Genomic DNA, 25,235 nt, shown 5'->3' on the forward strand with positions numbered 1-25,235 from the left:
GTTAAACTAGATATATTAAACTTTCCATTAGTTCATGATGCTTCCCTGTGCCTCAGACCATGTCTTATAAGTACAAAATATTGTAATATTTTTTTCTGTTTCTCTTTCCTTCCTTCCTTCCTTCCTTCCTTCCTTCCTTCCTTCCTTCCTTCCCACCCATCTCTCTCAGAGAGGGACATTTATATTCTGTTTTTTCTCTGATAACAAAAGATTGGTTATGCAGGGGGTTGCCCTAGTTTTAGTTTTACCCCCACAACGATGTGAGATGTATGGGGCTGACACAAAATGCTAGCCCAAAGTCATTGGCTGAATTCAGTTCTTGAGATGGGACGATAATCCAGCTTTTGACGTCTATGTGCAACATTTTAACAAATATATAACTGGCTGTTATTTAATTATTCATTTGCCAGAATACATTTTTATATTACAAAAGTCTTTCCTCCCCATTATAGTTCACACCAGAAATAACGTTAAATCTCCATAAACATTGTAAGTCTGAAAAATTTCATGTCCAAAAACAAGATTTTGGATTTAAGTCAGGATTCTTCCCCTTTTTTCCTTCAGTGTTGAAATAAACAACATTTTTCTCCAGTTCTGAAGTATCCCATAAATTTTGAGGAATTCTTATAAAATACACAGGTGCAATCAATAGCTAGAGGAAAAAAACACACTTTTTCTTAGGCAAGGCTTCACACAGAACATTTTTCTTCAGTTAATCTTTTCTCTCCTTCTCCCAAATCCTCTGCATAGCACAACATGCGTACTTATTCATGAACATATACCACTATAACCTAATCAAGATATTTTTCATAATGGCTAACAAGGATAAGACTACATTAGATATATTATTTAACTACTTTAAAAAAAACCAGATGGCTGTCAGATTCTAGAAGAATGGTGCACATAAAGAATTGAAGACAATGATAGGCTTTGCTTATATGTGTATGTGTGTGTGTATATATATATATACATACACTGAACACACACACACACACACACACACACATATATATATACACACACACACACACATGTACATATGTTGTTTACCCTTATATGCAACACTTATTTATTTATATTCCATATTTCCTAACAATTCATCCCCCTCCCTCTATATTTTTAAAATGGTATTGTGACAGTTTAAAAATATTTTCTCAGTCAATAATGGCAGTGACCTGACTCTGACACTATGATGTGCTTTATTGCAGTTCTTGAGCCTTTTCTTTTTGGATTCATGGCAGATTTCTGAAAATATTTAACTATTATTAATTGGTTAAAAACCAAAGAGAAAATCATTTCCCCATTATTTAGCAATGTTATCTCCGAGGTTCCAGGAACTACAAGAAAAGGACCAAGTAGGCACTGACTCTCCCCTCTGCTTTTTAACTACAATTAGGCTATTGTGCCCTAAGAGTGGGTTTAATGCTGTAATTGTGGACTAATTTTGAGGGCAATTTTTTGGGACTCAGATGAACTAGTCTACTCTTGTAAACCACAAAGTGATTAGGTATGTAACATTTTACCAAGCTCCACCAAATAACCAATGCAAAAATGCGGAGCAAATTGTTCTCTAGATTTTATTAAATATTATATTTCATCACACTCAGCTAATGTCAAAGTTTGGCACTACAGCAACAAATGCTCACACGTTGGTAGGCTGTTAGAGACATACAGTCCTTTATTATGGGTTTGTCAGAAACAGATCATGCCAGACAAACCTTATTACATTCTTTGACCAAGTGACAAAATTAGTGGATCAGAGGAATGCTGTGGATATAATTTACTTGGACTTCAGTAAGGCATTTGATAAAGTAGATCACAACCTACTACTTGATAAGATAGAAAAATGTGGGTTAGACAGCAGATGGATTCGTAGCTGGCTGACCGGCCGTACTCAGCGTGTGGTCCTCAATGGAACTGCATCTACATGGAGGGAAGTGTGTAGTGGGGTGCCCCAGGGCTCTGTTCTAGTGCTCTTCAACATCTTCATCAATGATTTGGACGAGGGGATAGATGGGGAACTCATCAAATTTGCAGATGACACCAAGCTGGCAGGAATAGCCAACACTCCAGAAGACAGGCTTAAGATACAGGAGGACCTGGACAGACTTGAACACTGGGCGCTATCTAACAAAATGAAATTCAATGGTGAAAAAAGTAAGGTTCTANGCCTTAGTAAGGCCACACTTGGAATACTGCATCCAGTTTTGGTCACCACAATGTAAAAAAGATGCTGAGACTCTAGAAAGAGTACAGAGAAGAGCAACAAAGATGATTAGGGGACTGGAGGCTAAAACATATAAGGAACGGTTGCTGGAATTGGGTATGTCTAGTTTAATGAAGAGAAGGACGAGGGGGGACATGATAGTAGTGTTCCAATATCTCAGGGGCTGCCACAAAGAAGAGGGAGTCAAGCTATTCCCCAAGGCGCCTGAAGGCAGGACGAGAAGCAACGGGTGGAAACTGATCAAGGAGAGAAGCAACTTAGAACTAAGGAGAAACTTCCTGACAGTTAGAACAATTAAACAATGGAACAACCTGCCTCCAGAAGCGGTGAATGCTCCAACACTGGAAGTTTTTAAGAAGAAACTGGACAGCCATTTGTCTGAAATGGTGTAGGGTTCCTGCCTGAGCAGGGGGTTGGACTAGATGACCTCCAAGGTCCCTTCCAACTTTATTATTAATTATTATTATTATTATTATTATTATTATTATTATTAGTTGCTGGAAAAGTTATATTGTAATGTAATTTTTAAGAAGCAAATGGCACTAATATGTAGATTCTGGTTACTTGTCACCTGCAATACACTTTGTACATGGTTTACAAAGTATACAAAATTTACAAAGTAATGGAAGAAAACCAAATACCCGTTGTTTCCCCAAAAATAAGACCTATCCTGAAACAGCTTGATTTTCATGTGTGCGCCTAACATAAGCCCTACCCCAAAAATAATATGCCCCACACCCACTTACCACACCCACCAAGTGTACCGGTGCCACCACTCGTGGCAGGAGACGTGGCTTGTTGTGCTGATGCTGCTGATCGCGGCAGGATGCTGTGTAGCTCGGCACACCAGTGCCGCGATGAGCCACACATCCTCTCTTCATGATCAGCAGCACTGGCGTGATGCGCCATGTGGTGTGCGGCCACAAGTGGCCGCAGAAGAACTCAAGTAGCAGTGCAACAGGTGTTAGGGCATAGGAGGCATTGGCTGCTGCGGTCCTAAGGTAAGTGGGTAGGATATCCCCCGAAAATAAGACCTGTTGCCTCTTTTAGAGGCAAAAAAAATATAAGACCAGGTCTTATTTTCAGGGAAACACGGTATATATCTGCTACTTATTTTTGGAATGGAAGAAAACAACTTCCTCAATTTTGATTCCCTTCTGATGGGTTATAGCTTCCCAAATCCCTCTTTGGCCATGTGGAGGCACAAGACTGAAGAAAACTATCTTAGAGAAAAACTTAGGTTGTCACAATTTTACCACAGCCAATGGTGACAGATATACAAAATCTTTTCCCACGTCTCTCTAAAAACAATATTCTTATAGCAGAGGGATCATAGCAATGAACCCAGAAGAGATAAACAGACGTTCCATTGTCACCTAAATGTTATGAATGTTCTCATGGGAACTTTGATGAAACAATACTGTTCCTTTTCCTAATATTTTACATTGGTTATTCTAGAATTCCAATGGCACCGAGATAATTGTTTACATTTTTTGCTTCACGTTGTCTAAAATAATGTGTTTTGTTTTTTTTAAAAGAACTGATATTAATCTGGTCAATAAAACGCCCAGTTTGTCACCACTGCAAACTGAAGTTCTTTCAATAATATCTGAAACAGATGGTATAATTTATATACTAGGAAGAATTAGAAATTATTAACACACTGCGCTTGTAAAATCTACAATGGCACATAATTAATCAGTCAAGATCCAGAGAGCTGTGGAGACCTGATTTTATTTTCAACCCTGGGCATACTTGTTTGGATCTGGCTTTTATGGTGATTTTAGGTACAGGTTTTGTTTCTAAAATTTTATTTTAGCGATTTTATTTGATTTGCCTTTCTTTCCTTGGTGCGCTATAAATCCAGAGACTGTGAGTTCTAATTCCACTTTAGGCATAAAAGTCAGCTGGGTTACTAGTCACTCTCTCCCACCCCACCCCACCCTACAGGGTTGTTGTTTTGAGGATAATAGGAGAAGGAAGAAGTATTATGTATGTTTACTGTCTTGAGTTACTTATTAAGTAATGAAGACAGGATAAAAAACTCAAAGAAATAAATAATGCCACAACATACCAACCAAAACTGCCTGGGAAAGGTATGGGTGGGTCTCTGTGTAAAATAGATAGATAGATAGATAGATAGATAGATAGATAGATAGATAGATAGATAGATAGATAGATAGATAGATAGATAGGTAGGTAGGTAGGTAGGTAGGTAGGTAGGTAGAGATAGATAGACCAACACACACACACACACATACACCAAGAAGGCAGGGAGAATGCAAAGATGGGGCCAAAAGAGTAAGCTTTTGCTTAGTGCAGCTTCCTCCAAGTTGACACCTTCCAAGTGAGTTCCACAGAGCGAGGGTGGAGATGGGAGCTGTAGTGCTGTAGATCTATAGGGCAGGTTACAGGTTTTCCTTGTTTAACCGCCATTCATTTAGCCACTGTTCAAAATTACGAGGGTGCTGAAAAAGCGACTTACACTTTGCTGGTGGAAAGCTGGCAGGGAAGGGTGCAAATGACCGTCCACCTGACCAACTGGAACACTGCAACAGTGTGAGCTGGTTGCCAAGCACCCAGATTGTGATCACATGACCACAGTGGGGTGGCTGGGAAGGTCGGAACTTCAAGGACCAGCCATAAGTATTACTCACGCAGTGCCGCCATAATATCAAACAGTCCCTGAATGAGTAGCCATTAACCTATCTGTATAACAAACAGGGGCATTCCGAGAAGATTAATGCTGATCAAAACCTCTTTCGATGAAGGGCCCCACAAAATCAGTGAAATATGACATGCCTTTTAGCTCACTACAGTGATCCTACTTGTTGAACATTATAGCATTAGTGCCATAACATGATCGCTGGAAGAGGTCTTGAGAAGTTTAGATTATCCCCCCTCCTGCATTCTAGCAATTCATTAATATGGTACTTTTTAAAACTACCAATTTGGTCCTGCTACGACCTCCACAGTTCTCTGTTAACAAGGAATTAAAAAAACAAAATTGCCTACATTATAGGTAGCATCAGTCAGAATATATTTTCCTTCCAGAGTTTGAACCTGGGTTAAAATCTATGGTACATGGATGATCAAAGCGCTTACTATATGGTAATATGGGTTAGACAAAATTTGCTTTGCTTAATTTTTCTTATGTTTTGAACAACCACTACTCAAGTTTGATTCCAGTTGTCTGTCGTTCATCTCTGTGTATTAGTGTTAGCTCTAAATGCATTGAGTAAATATAGGCATGTTGATTATTCACAAAAATATCTGTCATTGAGCAAGGAAGATCATTTTATATGATCACAGAACTCCTCCAAAGTACATTAATAACCACAGAAAATACATTACCATGTTTAGTAGGAAGAGGATAAGGTGGAATCACTGATACACCTAGATTGTTTGTTAGTCTTAATCTGGGGTGTGGTGATAGCAGAGATTGGCTGGGAAGCATTGGACTGGAACTGGCCTGCAAAAGAAAAATTGAGACACAAGAGCTAAACTGCAAAGCCTTGCCAATTGTGAAAGTAATTGCTGTATTAGTATAAAAACAATTCAATTTTGAAGAACTAAAAACAGTTTGAAAAGAAAGATAGGTTAAAAAAATAGTTGAAATACCAATAAATTATGAAATATAACTGCCTCCATTTTTTTCTAAAAGGATGCATTAATACTTCCTTTTGGCATTCTTTTTAATTATTGCGTCAACATTGTGGTCTCCAAACCTACAAGGTATATGCCATTTTCTGTTTCTCAAAGTTTGAAAAAACCCTCTGGATTATTACATAAATTGTACTGTTTATCTGACAAAGCTTGACAATTTTACTTTTTTTACTCCCTCAGTCTTAACAATTATGATTGTCACGCCCAAGTCCTTCAAGAGATATCAGAGGAAAAAAATTAAGAAATTCAAAGCCATGATCTCTCTGCAGGAAGCTGTAGCAGGAATATAGAGAGGCTACTATAATAACTCAAAATTCACAAACTGTGCAGAATTCATGGAGTTTACCAGTCCCTAACGTTAGAGTTAAAGAATGCAATCTCCCTACTCTATCAAAATATATTTATTTAAAAATGATTGATTTCTAAGTAACTTCTTTCAGAATAGCTTTGGGGCATACTGCCTAATGCTTTCACAATGAACAAATGTATAAAAGGCTCCATCTTAAAACAGAGATGCAGACACCACCATCCAATTTATGTATGGGAAGTTCGTAACTCTTTGTGATTCTACTTCAAGTCCAATTTTAAACAAAATATTTGGAAGCCGTTTTTTCAATCCTCTTTCCCATACATTTAGCGCATCTATGAATCCAAGGTATGAGTTAAGGGCTGAGAAAGCAAATTGTTTTCAAAAGGCTGTTAAAAAATTATTTAGAAACAGAGAAGGATGAAGGTATTTGTTTAGTAACACAGTTGTAAATATTGTTGGTAATAATTAGGAGTTGGGAAAATAATTATTTTTAGGGCATAGAAGGGAACTGTAATATTGTAATTGGAATATTTCTTATTCATCAGAAAAATTCTTAGGTAGCAGATGGTGTACAAAATGTCATAAATTATTTCATGTTTTCTCCTGTTGTTTCTGTTTGTTTTTTACAACAAGGCTTTAGATACACATAACGTACTTTCAGCATTTTAGTTTCATTTCAATCAATTACATAATCATTAACAGGGACAAAGCTTAACATATCGAACCAATATATAAACTATGTAATATAAATAAATACATGGAATTTATTTTTTCTAATTTTATTAATGGGACCGAAATATTAAACTTACTAAAGCAGCTGCATATAAGGAAAACTTATATAAAATGTTTTATAGATGGCACATGACACCAGTTAGATTAGAGAAAATGTTTAAAAATGTATCAAATATGTGTTGGAAATGTAAACAACAACCAGGCACTTATTACCATCTCTGGTGGATATGTCCTAATGCTAAGAAGTTCTGGTTTAAGATTCACATGTGGCTAGAAGAGATGATTAAAATACAGATAGAATAAATACATGGAATGTAGGAAAAAAAGTTAAGATATTTTAATGGGGCAACTAAAATTTAGGATATATTTTGAATGATTAGCTTTTGACAGATCAGTTCTTTTACCTAGGCTCTATGAAAATGGATATGAATGCACTCTGAACAGAAAATCAGATCTAAAGATAACCTCCAAAACTTAAAGTGAATTGTCGCCAGCAGTTAAATCTCCAAGGCTTATTTGGCCAGCTTTCATAATTTATTACTCAACATATCAAAGCAGGTTTGAACTGGAACCCCTCTCTCCCTTTGGGCTTATTTCATCAGATTTCTCTGAATTAAAACTATTAATTGAAAGTATCCCAAAATCTCTTGATCTGCTTCTTTCCTGACCTGTGACAACTATTCCAACTAAGTGGTTTAATAGTCTTGGGTATTTTTTTTTAAATTTTCCTAACAAGGGCACGGCACTTAAAAAAAACCAAAACACCACCCTACAGGTTTTAGCCATACAGGACTTCAGCAAGAAATATTTTTTGTTTTTTTCTCTTATGTCAGCACATTGATAAATCTTTTCCCACTGAGAACTAGCTATAGAGCAATAAATAAATAAATGAAATAAAAGGGCATGTTAAATACAAGGTAAAAAAATGCAAGAGAATGAGCTCTGAAGGCAGAACTGAAAGATGGAGAGACTGTCTGTACTTAAGCCTACTGCTGCTCCCTGTCTGAGTTATTTCCCGAATTGGAAAGCCTGATTGTAAAAAAAAAGGTAAAACTGATTCAAAGAAGGGGGTGGTGGTGGTGGAAGAAGCAGCAAGGATATATCATGAAGGAATTAGCCTCTGCTTCTTTAATACTGATCTCCCCTGCACTGGTATGATAAAGCAAATCTATTGTTGAGAACTCTTTATTTGCACGCTAACTTTTCGATGCTAAGCTATAAACCAGCTGTACCCCCCATTCCAAACCTCAGGCTGTTTTGCAGCCTCAGGCAAAGTACTACTTTCTAATCTTGGCCCACGTGCGTTGCCCCCACTGCAGGGGAAAGTAGTTCATTTTGAGGATTATGTAAACAATTAAATCATATGAGTGCTAGCAAAAAAAGGAAATCAGTGCTGCTATTATTAGATAAAAGAATGGTTAGAAGAAACATGCAATTCTTTTATCAGGTACAGGTAAGTCCTCGTTTAGTGACCACAACCGGAACAGGCAACTCAGTCATTAAGCAAAGCAGTTGCTGAAACATCATGATTTTACTTCAGTTTACAGGCCTGCAAAGGTCGTAAATGCAAGGAAGTGGTTGCAGAGTGACTTTTTTCATCGCCATTGTCACTGCAAGCGGCCGCAGTGCAAGGCAGCCGCTAAATGAGGATTACCCATAGCATTAAAAATATTAAAACCAGTTTCTTAAAATATGCAATAACAGTCTCATTGATGCATGAAAAGCTGGCAAACCTCTGCTTCATTTAATAGGATTCTTTTGCACGCTCACGCGGCATCGTATTCTTTTAAAGCCTTCCCTTCACAATCCAAATGAAATGCATTAGATTCACTGGTGCACACTCTAGCTTCTACCCCATCCCTTACACTTACCCTCTCCTGCCATCAAACACCATTAAGCAGACTACACTCATTTTAAAAGGTGCTTTGTTTAGAGCTACATGCTAATTGGGGCAGTGGAAGTCAAAACCATATCTGGATTTCAAACGCTTGCTAGAAGTGATTTTGCACGGCACACAATTCCAAGTTAATGAATGGTTGGAATTATTTAATTTGTTTAGCCATTCCTGGAGCCCCACAGGAGCAAATCCAAACTGCCTTAATCAGCCTGCTTCTTTTTTCACAATAAGCTCTAAATCTACCCTAGTGTTTATGACTGCACCATTCCCTTTCATATAAATATTCTATCAACACAGGAGTAGTTTTCATATGGAATGAATACGTCTGATTAGCCTTAATCTGTAGTTTATTTAAAGAACATTCCTGAAAATGTGATTTCTGTGAACATGCAAGAGAGTTGTAGACAAGTGAGAAGAAAAATAGCAAAACCCCTCACACACCCCCCCCCGCCTGTTCATGAGCAGTAGAAGTGGCTTGCACGAACCCTGCACCCTCAGGAGTCAGGCTGTTATTAAATAATGTTCAATATCAGATAGGTATATAAAGTAAATATATAGAGAGTGTTCAAGGGTGAGATGTAATTTGAGATCAGTCTTCCAATGCTGTCTGTAAAGGTAGACAGACCTCTACTTTCCTATGTTTTAAGTTAACATGCCAGCATATAATAGGACCTATGGAACAATTATTGTGAAGCAATAATTTCTGAAATGTAGGCTGTGGGAAGAAATTGCTAAACACCTTTTCAACAACAAGAAAAGGTTGGCTAAGATAACTAACACCAATCAACTAATTCTTTTCACAACATTTTGCTTGCTTAACATAAAAACCACAGTTTTATGATGGATAGTATATTACAAGGCCCGGGTGGAGTAAAAATACAAGTACAAAAAGTATTGTGTATGTGTTTAAAGAGATCGAAAAGCCTACACACTCCTGCCAAGTTTAAACAGAGCTGTTTTGCATTTGCTTTATAATCTATGGGAATTATGCAAATATCCCTTTTCAGTGAGCCTAATTTTCATGTTAAAAAAAAAAAAAAGCGTGCGCCACCCAAAAATAAAAGAGAATCGAGGTAAATTCAGGTTTCAACAAGCTAAGAACAATTTTGCTGATTTTTTCCCCCTGATAATACAGGGCTGTGACCTTTACAATTAGAAGAATAAAAAATTTTTCATACATGGTTGCAAGTCAAATTAGGCTGGGAAAGTCAGCCCCGTAATTTGTCCTTTCTGGAGTTTTGTGCCTTTGTAAATAAAGTTAATCCTTTAAATTACAGTTTTGTCACAGTGTGCAGCAGGCAATGATTAGCTCTAAGTAAGTCTGCAGTCTCTTTTGTTTAGCACTTGGAGTGGTTTTACATGCAACCCTCCCTCAGGTAGAAAAGCAGAGCCTTGCAATATTATCCAGGCAAACCTGTACTTTGACCCTATGTACAGACTTATCACTTGCTATTATCTTATATCGCTTATTCCCCACAGTATAATGAGAAAAAAGGCCAAGCCAAATGGTTCAAGAAAACATTCCGCTGAGAAATAGGATTTGAAACATTTTTTCTATTGCACCTTGAGAACATTTTACATTTATCTCCGGGAGAAAAACTACGCACCATTTCTACCAGGGGAAAGCCACCAGAGACCCCAGCCGAATTTGCCAGCTTGCTTTCTGAATTTGGGAACAGTTGGTTGCTACGAGAGCTTGTTTTCTTCTATATAAATGGGGCATGAAGCAGTGCAACTGTAGTCACCATCATGCTTGGCCAATTTGTCAAGGCACACCTGGAGAGATTTCTCAAGAGCTCCATTTCCCCCCTTGGCGTAAAGGCAGGAAATGCCTACCATAGCTTCATGCAGCCCTCCCTCCGTTTGCACAATGCAAGTTCTCTAGAATATTGCCTTCTTGCAGCAATTGACCTCAAATAGGTTTTTTTTTTCCTGAAGGCTGTGGAAGGAACCAAGTACACCTGCTGTCACCACAGCACCACATTAATGCAATCAGCCAAGTGGTGAATAAGGGTTTTTTTTTGTGTTAACCTCTTTACTGTGACTTTATTAATTTTGCACATTACTATATGCTTTCTGCCTTGAGAGTGGAGTTGACTGTTAAAATGGAAAAAATACTCCAAAGCTATATTTTTCTCTCTCATATTCCCAACCTCCCTGAAATTTCTGAACTACCACTTATCACATGAAATGGGCTGGGGATGCTGGGAGCCATATCTGAAGGTCTAACATCTGACACAACTACATAAAATGAATTCATTTTCAAACTTGAACCCTTAGAATCTTCTGCAGAGATGGCAGTAAATCTATATAACCATAATCTGTTTACATTATACCAAATAGTTCCAAATAGGCAATTAATTTACTGGGAAATAATTAAGGATAATTGTATGTCTTATTCTATATAGGTTGCAAAGAGGGCTGATTCAAACTTCAAGAAGCATAACGTAATTTATAAAGGGGAAAAAAATAACATAATAATGCAACATCAGCAACAAAATTTGATGCGTCAAGTGTATTTACAATTTTATGTAGCAAAATAATAAAAAGCAAAAAATAATCCATCTAGAATCTACACAAATGTGCCCTAAAGATCGTGAGAGATGACGGGACCTGACAGTAGAAGGATGTATGTGCAACATTACATAAAGGAAAAAACTAACAAGATCCAAGGCAAAAAAAGCAGCCTTGTATAAAATCTGCATTTCCAGCAATATCTCTAAATCCCACAGAAAATAAAAGGATGGGCATTTTAGATGCAGGGTTTCGTTTGCATTTTTTGATACATAAACGTTTTGTGATTGGCTGACAAAACTGAGATGGCCATTTTGTAAGTGTGTCTAAAACATGCACCCAATTTTCCAAATAATAACCACTGGATGCCTGGCTCATGACATAGGGCTGCTACGTTTGATAAAACAGCGAACCAAGTATTATTAAATGTTTTACTACGTTAAGTTGGTAATTAAATCGTAGGACTTGGAAGTCTACAGAAGAAATTCAGATACAAATTATTCAAATATAGCTCAGGACCAATTTAGAAGAGTGAGTTGCTGTTTTCCACAGTGCAATAACTATTTAAAGGGCAATACTTTAGATATCAGTTTATTTTACAGTTTACTGTTGTTCATGATCATTAGAATTATGCCGTATTCCTTAAAATCAATCTAAGTCACCAAGTTAAGAAAATGCCCTTATTCCTAGTGCCACCCAGTGGGACAATTACCTTAAGAAGAGTTTGAGAATTTGAGATCCAACATCCTGTGGTTCTACAATAGTCTACAAGCTCTCTTATGGCAAGCCCACACATATGTAGCATGATCCTGACAATCCTGATCTTTATCAACTACTCATAAGATTCAGAAGCATAACATCATCATGAGGTAGGCAAATGGCTGCTGCCATGCATATGGGAAGGGGGAGAGAGAAATGTAGAATTGGCATGAGGGCTTGGGGTGGCTATTGCTGGGTGGGAAAGACTTACCTGAGATACATGCTGGCTTGTGAGAAGCCAGCAGGAAAGTGGCAAATAGTGATCATGTGACCATGAAATTATGAGCCGGTTGCCAAATGCCCAGATAACAATCACAAGACCCACAGGCGTGCTGTGACAGTTGGATCTTCAAGGACAGATTGTTAAGTACCATTCATTCAGCACCACTGTAGCTTCAAACGGTCACTGAAGTTGTAGTGGAATTTTTAAATGAACTTTACCATAACGGAGTCCAGCTTTTGTTTGACTCTTTGCATCCTCATTGATGTTCTTGCAACAGTTGCAAACTGGTCAGCTGACATCATCAAATTCTTCTGTGCAGGAGCCCTGGCAGGCATGCTGAGAGTCTGTGGGCTTCTGGGGGACTTGGTTAGTTGTAATCCATTCAGTTCCTTTGCTGTCTCAATCCCCTGCTTGGCAACTTCGGAGGAAAAAGTCAAAACAAAACGTTTGAACAATATTACCCTTTTTATGAAAGAGTGCTGAATCCCAGCTATCATTCGAATTAAGGATGTAAGCCAGGGGTAGTCAACCTTGGCTCTTTTATGACTCGTGGACTTCAACTCCCAGAATTCCTGAGCCAGCTTAGCTAAGCTGACTCAGGAATTCTGGGAGTTGAAGTCCACGAGTCATAAAAGAGCCAAGGTTGACTACCCCTGATGTAAGCAGTTAAGGCTATAAAGCAGAAAAAGATAAAAGTCACTCTCACTTCAATGTGAACAGATTAGGTATTTCTACTGAGGCAGTCAAAGAACCTCAAAAGCTTTTTATCTAAACTTTCTTGCTGAGAGTTCAATTACCATCTCTGACAGGTAACCCCCCCACTTACGATCCAAACTGGAACCAAAACGTCTGACGCTAAGTAAGGTGGTTCTTAAGCGAGTCACCCTCGATTTTACTACTTTTTTTTCGCCATGGTTGTTAAGTGAATTATTGCAGTTGTTAAGTGAATCACACCACCATTAAATGAATCCAGCTTCCTCACCCGAGTTTGCTTGTCGGAAGCCGGCTGGGAAGGGTCGCAAATGGCAGTCCCGTGTCCCTGGGACACCGTGACTGTCAAAAATACACGCAGGTTGCCAGGCGCCCCAATTTTGATCACGTAACCATGGGGATGGTACAATGGTCGTAAGTGCAAGGACCAGGGCTTTTTTTCTCATAGAACAGCCAGAATGGAGTTCCGGCACCTTTTTTGGATGGAACCTTGTAGGGTAGGCAAGGCGGGTCGTATGACATGTGTGAGTTCTGGCACCTTTTTTTTTTTTTTAGAAAAAAAGCACTGGCAAGGACTGGTCATAATCACTTTCCCCAGTGCTATTGTAACTTTGAACGGTCACTAAATGAATGGTTGTTAAGTCGAGGACTACTTATACCTGCAGCAAGAAAGGCCACTTCAAACTTTCATAACTAAGGTGTGACTTGAATACACACACAAATGCATAAACGTATTCAATTACCTTTGTAATCATAAATGTACACAAGGATTGGCTGGTTTTGACCAAAGGCACAAAATGCCACCATATGTTCAAGTGGGTGGAAAGCAACATCACGAAGTGGGGAAGTGAAAGAAAGATCAGGATACATAGCTACCTGATCACCTGCAAAAGGGGGGAAAAAAAGTAGGTGAGCGAGTACTTTATTCACATGCATTAGGTTTTTTTTTTTTTTTCAGTACAAGAAGTTTGGGGGAGCCCAAGCCAACTGAACCTGAAAATGAAAGGATGCTTTCAAGTTAAGAATTGTAAACCAGTATCCTGCAGGGCAGGTATAATTTATCAGTATCACTTTGGGGATGTAATGCATAGTGAATAAATAAATTATAAATAGCTGTGAATAATACTTTAATTATTAGATAATAAGTTGTTGTTGTTGTTATTGTTATTATTACTATTATGGTTTGTCACACAGTCAACAGATATTCAGACTGGATTTGGCATTTTTGCCTGCCTACTGAATCATAACCTTAATTCTGATGATCCCCTTCTTTTGACGTAAAGAGAAAACTATATAAATTTAAAATATAGATAGAGAGCAACGGGGAAGCATCGCTTAGCATATACAAAACTCCCAGGAAAAATGGTTTTAAAGTTTTTAATTTTCAACCAGAGTTATTTAGAAGCTCCTTTAAAAACATAAGTTACCTACAAACAAACGTTTCACATTTCTAAGCTTTCAAAATAAAGAGCAAAAGGTACCTGTTTCTAAATTCCAAACATATGCCGCGCCATCTTCACTTCCAGAAAAAAGGAATGTTCCACATGGCGTTAAGGTGCTATGAATTTTTTCTCGATAGTTGGTAGCACCAATATATTTCTTTGTAGCTAAGCTAAAGAATAAGAGAGAGATAACATGAATATAGCTACTCTTTTAATCACTGTATGCCACTTCTTGATTTGTGGAATGACCTACCCTTACTTTCACGGAGCCCTCAACTTACAACCATCCGTTTAGCGACTGTTTGAAGTTACACAACGACTGAAGAAAGTGACTTACAACTTGATCCTCGCACTTGTTAAGTATTCACAGCATCCTTACAATCATGTGATCAAAATTTGGGCACTTGGCAACTGGCACTAATGTAGGACAGTTGCTGCATCCTGGGATCATAGGGTCATGGGATCACCATTTGCAACCTTCCCAACCAGCCTCCATCAAGTAAAGTCAACGGAGGAAGATGGATTCACTTAATTTGCTTAATGACTGCAGTGATACACTTAACAATCATGGCAAAAAAAGTCGTAAAGATTGTAAAATCAGAGGTGACTCATTTAAGAACCACCTTATTTAGCAACAGAAATTCTGGTCCCAAATGTGGTCTTAAGTCAACGCCTACCTGCATAAGACTCCATCTAGATGAGAACATCAAAGAAATAGGAGCCTTCTAGATTTAAGGTGACTCTACCAACTTAGCTTCAAGAAAACCTTAGAACAGATGGAAAGGAACAGGACCTACACAGATGAAGTAGTCAACTCAATGACATCCTATAAACACATTTATGTAGCAAAAGAATCCTGCATCTGGCATATCCTAGAATGAATATGCAACACAAGTTGAACTTCATTTGTATAGAAAATGGGAGGATGACATCCTGAGGAACATAAAGCTAGTGCCTCTCTTTAACCCCCTTTGATGAAGCCAACCATATGTATCATGATCATCTACAGCTCAGGACCATCTTTGATATGCAATTCTGTTTGTCCAATCTTCTAAAAAGATCCTGAAAGGCTGGGGATGTGGACAATTAAGTAATTCCAAGCTTTTGTTACAATGTTCTGTTCCCCTTCCAGATTATGCTATTCCAGGGTCTGTTTGGCAGTTTTAAGAAGTAAATTTTAAAAAGCAAAACCAGGAGCGGTTCAGGGTATTATAGATAACCCCAGCGAACTTGGCTGCAGCCATTTTTGTCATTCTAGGTTACCACAAGAAGGGGGGGAAAGGTATTTGTGGTAGTCTAAACATGAGCAAATCTTGTGGGAACCAAGGTTGTTCCCATACCAAAGGGGAGGAGAATCGTTTGGTCAAAAAGTCCGCCAAGTTGTATTATTGGACAACCTGAGTAGAGAAGTGGGAATTGTTACATTGTATTACTTTGATTCTTTGAGGGGGGACTTTATATCTGGTTTCATTTTTGACCATGCCGATATTATGTATCCAATAAACATGTTCTTTGAGGAATTTTCCTACCTCGGAGTTTTGATTTATTTGGTCTCATTGATCGGAACCATGACAACCCATGGTATTTTGGATAAATTAAGTCTCAGATTAGTAAATTCAGACTCATGCGCAAAAAACAAATATGAATTGTTACTAAGACAATTGTGTCTGAAAACTAGACATAGCCTTCTAGATTCCTGCAGAATCAGGAGGACATTAAAAGCAGAAAAAAATTGATTTCAAAAATTGATTAGCAAAATATCCAGCAATTCTACTCTCTCTATTGCACTCCTAACTTTTATAGGGAAATTGCAAGGTCTATTCTTCTGTTATTTTAAAATAATAAAATCTCTGTATCACACTAAGTGCTTTAGTGCTCCAGTTTCAAAATCATCCCAGTAATGTTGACTACAGAGAGGTGTCTAATTGGATCTGGAAAGATATGCCTACCAGATCTTTTAAATCCTACATATAGACCTGGATAAAAGATCCAATAACATTGGAATTGTCTAGTAAATTATTAAATGGGTGAGAAAATCTATTCACTATAGACCATAAAGCACTATTAATTCTAACAGAACGTTTATAAATTCCTTTAGATGTGAACTGGAGATGTTTTGTAAGGATGGGCTCCATATGCCACAAATCCTGGGTTTTTTTTGTTATCTTATGTTATCTCCATATGCCACAAATCCAGGCTTTTTTTTCCCCCATAATTTTTTCTTCCTCAGAAGTCCCTTGCTATTATCTTTGTTTTCATTGATTCTGTATTTGGAAAAGCAACCGAAATCTTCAGTTACTTTCATCAACTGCCGTATGGAGCTTTGCGACTGCATAATTCTTACTACTACTTTATCTGCAAAATATTTCTTTTTCCATTCTCCTTGAAGTTTGAAGTTTTATCTGTTTATTTTTTGGATCTTGCTGTCAAAGCCTTTCAGAGCAATTACAAATAGCAAAAGTGAGAGTGGACATTGGTGCTTTGTGTATATGCTACAAATCCTGATACCAGTATTAATGTTTTAGAGGGGAAAAAATCAGCAGATATGTATTTCTTATTTCAAGTTTAAATGTGAAAAATCCATCTTTACATTGCCTGAAGCAGCTGTTGGCAATAAATAAAGAATTATTTTTGGAAAACTTGACTCTCTTATTATTGTATTTACCTAATCCAATGCTCCTATGATTCCATGTTCCTGTTTTTCTAATTTTGAATTCCAACCATTCATTATTAGCACTACAGCTATCTTTAATGTTGTACTTAGAACCGCCTACAATTTAACTCACTTTATAAATCTGTACAAACTCATGGCATCTTATTATTTGGCACCCAAATTTGTCCAAACATTTAGCCATCTCTAAGTATCTTTCTTGAAAATATGGAATAAATTTGCCGTTCCCTCTTCCAGATTGCAATTTGGTGTTCCTTCTCCTATGCAGGTTGCCTTTCCTCAGTCGTGTTAAGCCCCATTACGATCCTTAGCACTTTCTCACCCTCCTCTTTTGGCTTCTAGGGATGATACTTTCAGTTCACATCCTTGCCAGCAATACACTCAAATTCAATGAAGCTACTGAGCCTTCCCACTATATCATAGGTGGGTGGTGGGTGGGGCAGGGCAGATTAAAAAAAGCTCATTTAATTGGATACTTTATGCCTTTAAGAGAGTTAAGGCCAGGATATGTTAAGATACCTAGAAGAAATGAGATGCCAATTTTTAGAAATGCCTCAAACTGTCCGGTAGTAGTGTTTAAATGGTATAAAACAGAAAACATTGAAACACTTACATTCGAAGATCCATAATTCTTACAGTACTGTCCTTAGTGTGGATAAGTAAACGCCTTCCATTTGGGTGTACCTCCAAATAATTTATTGCTGTTCCTTTAATGTCACCATCATTTATTTCCTGTCAAAACAACCCAATATAAAACGCAGAACTACAGAGAGCATGTTTTCAATGTAATAATAATAATACAAATAAAAACAAAATATCTGCCTATCCCAAGTCCTTGGGAAGGACTCAGTGAGTGGATAAAAATGCTAAATACACTGATAGTGTTAACTAATTGAGTAATGAAACATCTGCAATAAAATAACCAAGTTTAGAGCTCACCAAGGACCTCACAGTTCAACCCTGAGTTACAAATATTTTCTTGTATTGGTATCAGTCTAAACATATGGCTGACTGTGCAACCAACCCTAATATATTAATATATGCTGCCTGATTCCCAGTGACTCTATAGAATAGCGATACTATGCAGAATGAAAAAAGATAACCCAGACAACACATTGTTCACTAAGCACTAAAGATTGTTATTGTAAAAAGTTAATAAAATATATTAAAAAAAAGAATAAAAAGACAACAGAATGTCAGTCTTGTTAGGCAAGACCAAGGGGCCAAGGAATCCATTGTCTTATTAGAAGCCTTTGAAACACCCATGAGCAAGATATGAATGAAAAAATTATCTCCTGCTACTGTTTCACAGAGATTGGCATTTAGAGTTATACAACTTCTGATACAGGTACTAGTAGAGCTGTGATTACAATTAGGCATTAATAATGTTTACCTCATTATTGTCTATTAATTGTTAAACTGTTGCTACTGAAGTTTTAAAAAATGCATTCTCAATCCTATTTTAGTATCTGTAAACTGCCTAGAATTCATAAGCTTAGAGGTAATAGATAAACTGCATAAATTAGACTCTGGCAGAATTACTGATAGACAGCATTTAAAGGCAATTAATAAACGGCCATCGCTATCTTGCAGTGGAGGATACCACAGACATAATTTGTGCAAAAAAATACATAAACCTTGCTGGCAATTTGAGGCCAGTCAAAATTACCAACATGATTATTGTCTAATGAGGAGAGGAAAGGGGATCTGTGTAAATTATTTTGAATTGCTGGATGGAATATAGTTTGTGTTGTAATAAATATTTCAAACACCTTAGCAAAATGAATGAAAAGAAGGAGTCAAGTACTTAAGTATCAGTGGTTACAAATGGATTTAAGGTTCTGTCACTGACACATTGTTCTTCTGTAAATAGGTACAGTTATAATACACGAGCCAGTTTGGTCTAATAGTTAAGATGTTGGGGTATGAGCAGGGAAACCTAATCCATCTGTAGACACAGAAGTTGGCCAGATAACCGAGCCAGTCATTTTCTCTCAGCCCTAGGAAGAAGACAATGGCAAAGCATTTTTGAAAACATTGCTAAGAAAATGACATGTTGCCCATGTAGGTATCAGGAATGATTGTTATCATCATCATTATCATCAGGGCAGCAAATAACTCCTTTTACTGTAGTTTTCTAAAATAACTCAAGGTTTTTTAAAAATACTTTGTTATTCCCAAATCATCACAGTTTACTCCCTTTTATTAGTGCTCAAATGCAAATTCAATTATCAACTGAATACTACTAATATGAAGAAAGCATGGAGTAGAAAAAGAAATTATTGGACATGTGTATGAGATAAAAAATAAGTACAGCTAAAGCTTCTAGAATATGTATGTATAGCGGAGTATTAATGATATCAACTTATTCAGAAATATTTTTATTAAATATTATACAGCAGCTAGTATGAATAGAAGCAAATCATGTTGAATATAGTCAGAAATCTAATTCTGAAACTTTAAAATATGCATCGCACAACCTTATCAAAAATACATTATGTACACAAGACTTTAAAACTTGCTGTTTTTTTTCTGTATACCTTATCAATGCCCCAGTGTTGAATTGGTGACTGAGAATTTTCTTTAACAAAAGTATTCCAGATAATTATTAACCCTGTGCCATCTCCAGAAAACATGTGAAATCCTAGAAAACAATAATTTGTTTGCTTAACATGATAAAAGAATTCTGACATTCAAATTACTCATATAATTATACTGCATAATGGCTTATGCAAAGTGTATCTAGTCAAGTATCTTTCATCATCACTTACTTTTCCATTTTGCTAATTTGTTTCAGAAATTGTGGGGCCCCAAACTACATTTGGATGTTACACAACCACACCCTAAAATGGAATTATTACCAATAGCAGGGAGGACATTATTCTTTTGTCAATGCAACTTAAGGTTACATGAAGTATTTTATCTGCTGAAAATGACAATACCAGCTCCCATTCAGTTTATAATATACTAAAAGTCTTAGACCGTTTCCCCTTGTCCTGAAGGCAGGACAAGAAGCAATGGATGGAAACTAATCAAGGAGAGAAGCAATCTAGAACTAAGGAGAAACTTCCTGACAGTTAGAACAATTAACCAGTGGAACAACCTGCCTCCAGAAGTTGTGAATGCTCCAACACTGGAAGTTTTTAAGAAGAGACTGGACAGCCGTCTGTCCGAAATGGTATAGGGTTTCCTGCCTGAGCAGGGGGTTAGACTTGATGACCTCCAAGGTCCCTTCCAACTTTATTATTATTATTATTATTATTATTATTATTATTATTATTATTATTATTATTATTATTATTATTATTATTATTATTATTATTATTATTATATTGTTGTTGTTGTTGTTGTTGTTGTTATTATTACAGTACTACCAGATATGTGGGTTTTCTCTTATCAGATCTCATAAGATGTGTTGTGCACTTTGGCTAATTCTTTAACTTAGATACCTTATTCTATTGCCCCAACATCTCATCCCACAAATTGTGTTGTCCAACTACATTATTTCTTCTTTGATGGATGTGTGTTTGTATAAAATATATATTTTTATCCCACTCTGCAGAGTGTGTACATTCAATGCTTATCTGGTACCTGAATTTGAAGATAGTATATTTCCTGTACAAATCCCCCACACAATTTAGCCCTCATAATTCATCAGGTTTTGGAAAATGGCATAGACACCTAGTAGATTTGGATGGATATCATAATCTTTCCTTTATGTTTGATCATATTTTGTTAGTTTTTCATATAAAAATCCTTTTTTTTAAATATTAGAAGTTTTTTTTCAATAGAAGCCCCCAGGTATTCTGGTATTTATTACTAACTCTCAGCCTCCTTAAAAGAATAACAATAGTATATAATAAAATCCAGAGTAATTACAAAGATGAAATGAGATAGGTACTATATGCAGCATTTTTAGTGTGAAACATCTGCAACTTACCTTCAGCATCAAAACACAATGTATTGATAAAACTTTTGTGGCCATCAAATTCTTGCAAAAGCTGCCCATTAATTTCCTTTACTTTTGCATTCCAGACTCTAATCACAGAATCATAACATCCAGTTACAACGAGGTACTCAGCTACTGGGTGGAATTTTGCAGCATAGACAAATGAAGGATGTGGGAAAATTTTGGTGGCTGATGTAGCCTGGGCTTCAATTTTCCACATTCTAAATAGAAGCAACATTTAGAAAAGTTGGTCTCTTTTTTTAATACTAGATAATTCAATACACCAGTGGTTCTCAACCTTTTCTTCACCATGGACCTCCTTTAAATACCTTTTGTGGCTATGAATGATGGCCACAGACCCCCAAGACTTACCGTAACTCAAGATTTAAATGATAACATTTCTTCAAGACTTTGTGGACCCCCGTGACTTCGTGGACCCCCAGGGGTCCACGGATCACAGGTTGAAAACCACTGCAATACACCAATTCAGTACCAAACTGTGTGATAATATATTTTAAAAAACGATCTGTAAAAATTTTGAGTCTACTTACAAATATATAACCTGGATAACTTCTGAATAACCCAAAAGAGTTTACTCATTAGCCAAATTTCTATAATGACTCATTCTTCAATTAATTTCTCTATAAAATCAAATTTCCTCGCAATGTTTTTGACTTAATCATTTAACCACTTCAGCTTGTTTAGTACAAACGAATGTTTTGAAGCAACATTATTAGCATTATTTTTTTTAAAAAAATCTGGTTCTGTGGGAAAAAAAAACAAATAGAAAAAATGAATATACCTTTTATTAACGGGGGCAGAGATACGAAGCAAGAGATTGAATATGAAATTTGAAAAAAATAAAACCTACAAGGAATGGTTATTTATTTATTATTTAGTTTGTTCAATTTCTACAGCCATCCAGCTCTGAGGTTGTATGTGCACACATAACTGTGTACGAGATGTGAAAAAAAAAAAGAACAAAAGGAAGAATCCTGGTCTTTAATGTTAAGTTTGTTCTAGGTTCAGCAAGCTAAGGGTGGCTTTGAAATTTCTACATCGATTTTTTTTGACAAAGTATGTTTTGAGTTCTGTTCAAAACAGGGCTTTATAGAATCTGTCGGAAAAGAGTTTACGCTTGGAACATTCTGCATATCATTTTATCCATTTACTTGATATGAATGTAACCGTTTGTCCTCATCTTATCTCTTTGGGAGAATGCCTTTTGCAAGCATGTGTATAAGAGGATGGATACATGTGGTCATACTCAGGTTTGAAGCACATACTATTTACTGGGGGCTTGGGTTTAGCTGAACTTGGCAACCTAAGATTGATAAACTGGTATTTTGTTGCAGTTTTAATTTTTTCCCCATCTCCTCTTCTGATGGGTGTATAACTATCTTAAATTTGGGGGCATTTTCATTTCAGTTATACTGCATACCTCAATTTTAACAGGAGATGTTTGGTTATACTGACCTTGCAGTACCATCTGAGGAAGCAGTAAGAAGATGCTGATTATCCTTTGACCAACAAAGATCATACACAATGTTCAGATGTCCATAGAACTCCCTTAGGTAGCACCCTGAAGGAATCTCATACACTAATAGGAGCACAACAGAATCTTTTAAGGATCTAGAAATACATAGCATAAAGCAAACACACGAAGCAAGTGAACAAAATTCAAATGTGAAGAGGATTTTTTACATAAAGCATTATGATTGTTAGATAGTATGGTGATGAAGACTTTATTTTTACCAATATTAAACCAATAATCACAGGTTAGAGTGGCTAACAACTTTCTTACTTTTGGGAATGCAGGCAAGATTATTCTTTTTCATCATACATTTGAGGGTTAAAATATTTTGCTGGTGATTTCTGTGTAGTTTAATGTAATGTTATGTTTCTTAATGTCAGCTTATTGAGCTGGGGGCAATATGCTGACTCTGTAAACCGCTGAGAGAGGGCTGTAAAGCACTGTGAAGTGGTATATACGTCTAAGTCAGTGGTGGCGAACGATACCGTGCGTACGGTCTCTGCCGTGAGTCTCGGGAGAGACAACCGTGCACGCGGTGGCGGCGGTCGTCGTCCAGGTAGTCCGACGGTGGCGGCGGGCCTCGTCCCGCCCCGACGGGTCGTGTTTCCTCCACTTCGCCAGCTGATCGTTCGAGCTCATCTCCACCATCTCGTCTCCAGTGGTTGGTAACAACTAACCAGGACTGGAAGAAGAGGGGAAAACATTTTACATGCGTGCATGCGCGCATGGGGCGGTGAGCATGGACCCACTGCAAATGGGGCGGGGCTAGTTGCTGTGTGATACGCACTAGCCCTGCCCCGTTCTTGTGTGGTGCAGTGCCTTGTATCTGCATCCCATGGTGCGGCAGCGGCCATTTTTGCACCCCTGGTTTTTGGGTGCCAGAGGTGGCACTCAGAGGCGCCTCTCTGCCCCCCCCCCACGAGGGCACCACAATGCTGATGTGGCCCTGGCACTTTGCAATAAATAAGTGGGGTTTAGGTTGTGGTTTGGGCACTCGGTCTCTAAAAGGTTCGCCATTACTGGTCTAATAGCTATTGCTATTGGTTTATGATTATGATTGTGTTATTATGTTTTAAAACATGCAAGCCACCCATACTGTGCACAAGATGGGGTATACATGTTGTAATAATTATATGAATAAAAGGAACTAATTTCATAAAATTGGTATTTGTAATAATAATCACAACAAAGTAATCTATTTTCCTAAAGAAATTCCACTGCTTCTGTGATCACTCAGCTCTAATGGCACGTAAGTTTAAATAAACACTCAAGTATCTGTTTACTACCATCTAGTGGCCGGAAAGTATAATAGCAAATATTTAAAGTACAGATCTCCCATGTGTCGTAGTATTTGGATAGATCTGCTTCTTTTTTCTTTTATCGTAAAGTGAAAAAACAACAAGGGATTCAATATATCACGAATAACAAGTGGTAAGTAAAGGAAGAATATTTTGGAGGTTCGAAAGAAAATATAATGAAAGGTATAAATTTAGTAGAGTGAAAGTTAGTCACTTTCCGCCTCAAGTGTGCTGTACCAAATTCATAATACAGCTTGTTTAGATTGTGGAATCCAGCCATTTTTGTAACCCTTTATTTAAAGTTTACCAGGAAGTATCAATTTAGCCAACTGTGACTTACACACATTCAAAAAAGCCATTATTAAGCAAACCGTGGCTTAGTGAAAAAATGCATAATTAGTTGAAAAGTGAATATTTTCATCTGAATATAGCAGTGATGGCGAACCTTTTAGAGACCGAGTGCCCAAACTGCAACCCAAAACCCACTTATGCATCGTCGAGTGCTGGGTGGGTGTGGCCCATTGGGTGGGCGTGGCTGCGGTGGTAACGGCAGACTGGGTGGGACTAAAAAGTTCTATCAATCAATTCCAACTTTGCAAGATCTTTTTTTTTCCCCGCGAGAAGTTGAAATTGACTGATTGAACTTTTTTTTTTTTTTTGCACAGGCGGCGGAGGCCTAAAGCGAAAAGGTTTTATAAAACCCAGCTGAAGGCCTAGGACTGGGGCGACAGCGTGCGTGCCCACAGAGAGGGCTCTGAGTGCCACTTCTGGCACCCGTGCCATAGGTTCGCCACCACTGGAATATAGCATTATGTTTCTGGAAAGGATGAGGACTATTTAACTACTAACATCTTACTCATTTAATTCCTTTGCGGTCATTAACTAGCACAAGAAAACTATTATTCAAGTATCCAATAAGCAAAACTAAACTGACAGTGTCAGGTTAGTTAAGAAAAAGTGTATACAGACAAAAAAAAAAAATAGAATATAGCTTGCCATATTCTAGCCTCCATCCCCACTATTCCAGCCTCCATTTGTAGTGAAGCACTGGAGACCCAGTGAGAAACTTGGAAAATTGCTCTCAAAAATTTAGACTGAACAAGTTCCAATGGTACAAGATTGGAGGATTAAACATCAAGTTCAAGCCATTAGGATAATTATAAATCCATTAATTTGATGTACTAAATAATTTAATGTTTTATCATTCAGAGGATACATGAGCCTCATTTTGATAGATTGCAATATTAAGATTATCTGATCTGAATTACTAATAGTGGTATCTGAATACTGTAAAGTTTTAGG

The 25,235-nt window shown here is 37.3% G+C and overlaps 1 protein-coding gene across 1 annotated transcript in view; it reads right to left on the bottom strand.

Moving 5' to 3' along the window:
* The window catches only part of AHI1 (Abelson helper integration site 1), a 95,888-nt gene that overhangs the window by 35,792 nt on the left and 34,861 nt on the right, over positions 1 to 25,235 (bottom strand). The window contains exons 12-19 of the mRNA XM_015813839.1: positions 22,578 to 22,701; positions 21,093 to 21,322; positions 19,693 to 19,796; positions 17,766 to 17,884; positions 14,521 to 14,651; positions 13,783 to 13,923; positions 12,547 to 12,746; positions 5,582 to 5,699 (exon numbers count right to left, since the gene is read on the bottom strand). Of these exons, the coding sequence (XP_015669325.1) occupies positions 5,582 to 5,699; positions 12,547 to 12,746; positions 13,783 to 13,923; positions 14,521 to 14,651; positions 17,766 to 17,884; positions 19,693 to 19,796; positions 21,093 to 21,322; positions 22,578 to 22,701 (1,167 nt within the window). The remainder of the gene's footprint in view (positions 1 to 5,581; positions 5,700 to 12,546; positions 12,747 to 13,782; positions 13,924 to 14,520; positions 14,652 to 17,765; positions 17,885 to 19,692; positions 19,797 to 21,092; positions 21,323 to 22,577; positions 22,702 to 25,235) is intronic.

Source organism: Protobothrops mucrosquamatus, unplaced genomic scaffold (assembly GCF_001527695.2).
Source record: "Protobothrops mucrosquamatus isolate PMUCROS unplaced genomic scaffold, P.Mucros_1.0 scaffold_75, whole genome shotgun sequence".
In the NCBI taxonomy this organism is placed as follows: domain Eukaryota; kingdom Metazoa; phylum Chordata; class Lepidosauria; order Squamata; family Viperidae; genus Protobothrops; species Protobothrops mucrosquamatus.